Raw genomic sequence first — 3,932 nt, 5'->3', positions numbered from 1 at the left:
TATTTCAATTGCAGATTTCCTATTAAAAGAGAGTTTGTCCTTCCCCCTGTCACCAAGTGCTTCCTCATTGTTGGTGTTTTCTGTGTATTACTGTAAGGCCTTTATCTTGAGGCAACTGTTATGATTTGGCAAGATATGAATATTATATTACAAAAAGATTACATTTCAGATCACATCCAGTTGAGAATTCATGGCAGACTCACTCTGTCTTATTGCTGGTTTGTTGCAATTTGGACGCACCAAAGTTTCTTTGAATACAGCAACTGACTGCACGTGGTCACAGATCTGTTCCCCATCTTCAAAGAAACTATTTCAGTGCCAGCGAGAGTTCGATGTACACATTCACAATAGTTTTGGCCATGCTGCAGTCTCCAGTCACTGTTTCTCCTACAGTGACTGCAACATTAGGGAATAAACTACATCATTTTGACATGAGGTAGGCCTCAGTCGCACAGGTCTAGAGGGATGGTCGTTTACCCTCTGGCAACCATAGATCATAGGCAAAAGTCTGTATTTCCCAGCTGGTTTATGGTTGTTTCTACTTCAAAGAGGGTGATGAGCTAAAAACCTCCTTTTGAGGTCTTTGGTCACTAGCAGATAGTCACAATCGTGTGAACAATGCCAACTTGTCTGTAAAAACTCACAAGCACCACTGAAACTTGACAGTGTGACACAAACCAAGAACAGAGCATGTTCAGCTTCAAAGTAAAAGTTGTTGTGCCATCAGTGCACATTTTTCCCCTGCAAATGGTGGTTTCGAGGGGTTGCCAACCGGCCTCTCAGCCTTTGTGACTGAGACCTTTGTAATTACTGATGTTAGTGGACTGAAAATTCTCAGCTGCATCTCTGCATGATTTAATTTAACTAAAAAGAAGCAAAGTCATGTTACACACAAATTTGAATCACAGCCTCTTCACTGAATGTTCAACAGCCTGAAGACTTCTAGAAAAAAACGAGGCACACTTAATAACTGATGGAGGTTTAATGTCAGTAAAGGAACCTTGACTCTCCACCTGAACTATTGGCAGTCAAGGTGCCTTGTGGGTAATGTAGGCATTGTGTTATGTAGCGCTGAAAGAAATTGTGGAATAAAAAAACAAAAATATATCTGGATCTGATGCATCTGTTTAGATATTTTTTTTAAAAGTGTTGATTGTCAGTCTGACAGTGTTATCCAGGGAGTACTCCAAAACCAGTGACCTGTGAGGATGATGGGCAGGAATGTGTGAATCAAATCTCACTGAAATACAAAATATCTGCCACATGGTGACACAAAATGTGAGAAGATATCATAAAACTTAAGATTCATCCTCTGTAAACCAGGCCACTACCTGCAGAGATATTTGAGTCTGGACCAAAGCAGTGGAAGTTTATTTAGCATACACCAACGACATTACCTCCCTCTTACCCTTCTGACTTCCTGACAGATGTTTCAACGAGGAGAGCTGCCTGTCCCTGAAGCAGCTCGAAGGATACTTGGTGGTTCTTCAGCCTGACGCTCCTCAGATCTCTCTGTCTGGGGTTGGGCCGCATCTGGCCCGTCCAGCTCCTGAGTTCGAAGGTCCCCGCGGCGTCCCTCTCTTCCCCGAACTCCGGATCGTCTGTTCCCTGTCTCATGCTGTCAACACAGCTGCACAAGGGATGGAAGGTGGAGGTGAGTCACCCGTCGTCTCTAGTCTGATTTAAGGAGATTTAACAGCAGATTCTGTAGTCTGCACACATTTCTGTCTGAAAAGCGTTAATTGTGTCATTATTTGAGTTTGACCTCCAACATTGTCTGCTAGCTCTGATGTCCGATGCTGTCGCTCACACTTTGGATGGCTGTGAGGTCCAACCACTGGGGGAGGAGCTAAATCCAGAGAGAGAGGAGCTTCTGGTAGACATGGATGTTGTGCGAGAGAGAGGACTAGAAATCATCAATACTACTGCTTATATTGCCATCACAGGTACAGCTGTGCATACACCTCTGTTTTTAACCAGACCTGCTTTGATTAGGTATGAAAAGTTAGGCAGACTTAGGGCCATAAAACCATAATTTATTAGATAATTTGAATTTAGTTGTTCCCATGTCTCTGTTTTAATGTTCCTCATATTAGCATTTCACAGTTCAAACTTAACCTTCTTATTGGTATAACTTGGTTTATGTCACAGGAAAGGAAAACATGTCATAGCATTGTGATTCAAATATTGCTAAGTCTTGATTGGTGCCAATCCTTATAATAAAAACCCCTCATTATAATTAATATATTAGGTTGCCATGAAGTTTAAAACAAAAGCTAACCATCTGATAAGAGAGAGCGACTAATCAGTCACTCCTTTTTAATCTCCTCCTGTTATTTCTCCTTTGTCTCTGCATTGACTTCTTGTCTTTATTTCTGTGCTGTCCTTTTTCCTTTGTTTGTGTTTTGCACCTCCACAGGTGCTGAATCTATCTCTGTGTATGAGGACGTCCTTCGCTCTGTCCGCTACCGACTGGCTAAAGGCTCAGCTCGCTTTGAGAGACGATTCCGCCTGTCCTGTTCTGAGATGAATGGCAGATACACCAGCAACGAGCTGACTCTGGAGGTGAAGATAACCATCAGCCAGTCACATTAGTCTTTGTCGCTGTCAGAGATGACAATGCCAAAGACTGATGGTCACGTAACATCTGAAATGACATAAAAATCTTGTCTGTATCATTACATGCACACACCGTTGTAATTCAGGTTAGACCTACATTCTTACAGTTTAAATGAGCCACCACCAACAGCCATATTTGCTGTGGAGAAGCAGGGACTTGCATGATTTTGCCTGTAAGGCAGCATTAGGAGACGTGTGCTCACAATTTGGTGCCAGATGGCTGGATGGCAAAGGACAACATTACTGTTTTTTCCTTCCGGGTGGACGTGTCCCAGTAGCTCTGATATCAAATGAAAACTGTGGATAAGGAGTTACTGCTGACCATTCTCCACTGACTTCTAGTATCAACGAGGCATTTTCTCCCAGAGAACTGACACTTATGGTTGTGTAGGAAAACTCCAGCAGATCAACAGTTTTTGTAATACTCGTCTGTTGGGCACCAACATCCATGACAAATTCAAAATCACTTCATCTTTCTTCCCTATTTTGATGCTCAGTTTGAACTTCAGCAGGTCGTCTTGAGCATGTTTGCGTACCCAAATGAGTTGCTGCCACGTGATTGGCTGAATACATATTTTATTTAACAAGCAGTTTATCAGGTGTAGCTAACAACACCCGAGTGTATCTTCCAATGATAACTGCAATTGGAGATGTTGTGAGGGAGCAACGCAGTTTAACCACACAGCCAGTGAAGTCATTCTTTCTTCTTCTCTGTTTTTAATTCCCTGTAGGTGAACTTCCTCCACTCTTTGGACAGTCTGTACCACCCATCCCACCTGCTCGCTTCCCAGCAGCAGTTCCTCCATCCGTCCCACCATGCTGGAGAGTTGAGTGGACACACCCTACCTAATCCACATCGCAACTCAGGTGACATTTCTGGGGGGTTTTTTAATAGCACCTTTTTCAGATGTCTTAAAGTCTTTCAGCATGAAAGATAAAATAATGTTGAATACCAAAACATATAAGTAATTAAAACTAAAGTAAATATAAATTGGACTTAAAAACAGCCCAGTGGGTGCTTTTTCCAATATTTCTTTTAAAGGTGACTAAGATCTACAAAGATGTTACAATTTAATAAAAAACAATGGCAAAAACACTTCCTACCTTAATTAAAGTCACAGACACTAAATCACACTGGTGATAAAATACTGCAGTAGTTTTTGAAAGTCTGTCCAAACACGCAGACCTCTGAATGTAATCACCAGGATTTAATCTATATGATGAAAGAGCCTTTGGATTTGGTTACAGATATAATGTGTAACCTAATCCGGTGTCAAACATCTGGCCTGGGTGCAAATTTGGCACCCTTTCAC

The 3,932-nt window shown here is 41.9% G+C and overlaps 1 protein-coding gene across 1 annotated transcript in view; it reads left to right on the top strand.

Annotated features, from left to right (window-relative positions):
* clstn3 (calsyntenin 3) overlaps nt 1–3,669 on the top strand; it is a 26,457-nt gene extending 22,788 nt beyond the window's left edge. The window contains exons 14-18 of the mRNA XM_013910524.1: nt 1,428–1,654; nt 1,785–1,946; nt 2,420–2,565; nt 3,351–3,486; nt 3,662–3,669. Of these exons, the coding sequence (XP_013765978.1) occupies nt 1,428–1,654; nt 1,785–1,946; nt 2,420–2,565; nt 3,351–3,486; nt 3,662–3,669 (679 nt within the window). The remainder of the gene's footprint in view (nt 1–1,427; nt 1,655–1,784; nt 1,947–2,419; nt 2,566–3,350; nt 3,487–3,661) is intronic.
* Nucleotides 3,670–3,932: the final 263 nt, after the last annotated feature.

Source organism: Pundamilia nyererei, unplaced genomic scaffold (assembly GCF_000239375.1).
Source record: "Pundamilia nyererei isolate P.nyererei 1_Seehausen unplaced genomic scaffold, PunNye1.0 scaffold00045, whole genome shotgun sequence".
NCBI classification, from domain to species: domain Eukaryota; kingdom Metazoa; phylum Chordata; class Actinopteri; order Cichliformes; family Cichlidae; genus Pundamilia; species Pundamilia nyererei.
This window is presented reverse-complemented; position numbering and strand designations above follow the sequence as displayed.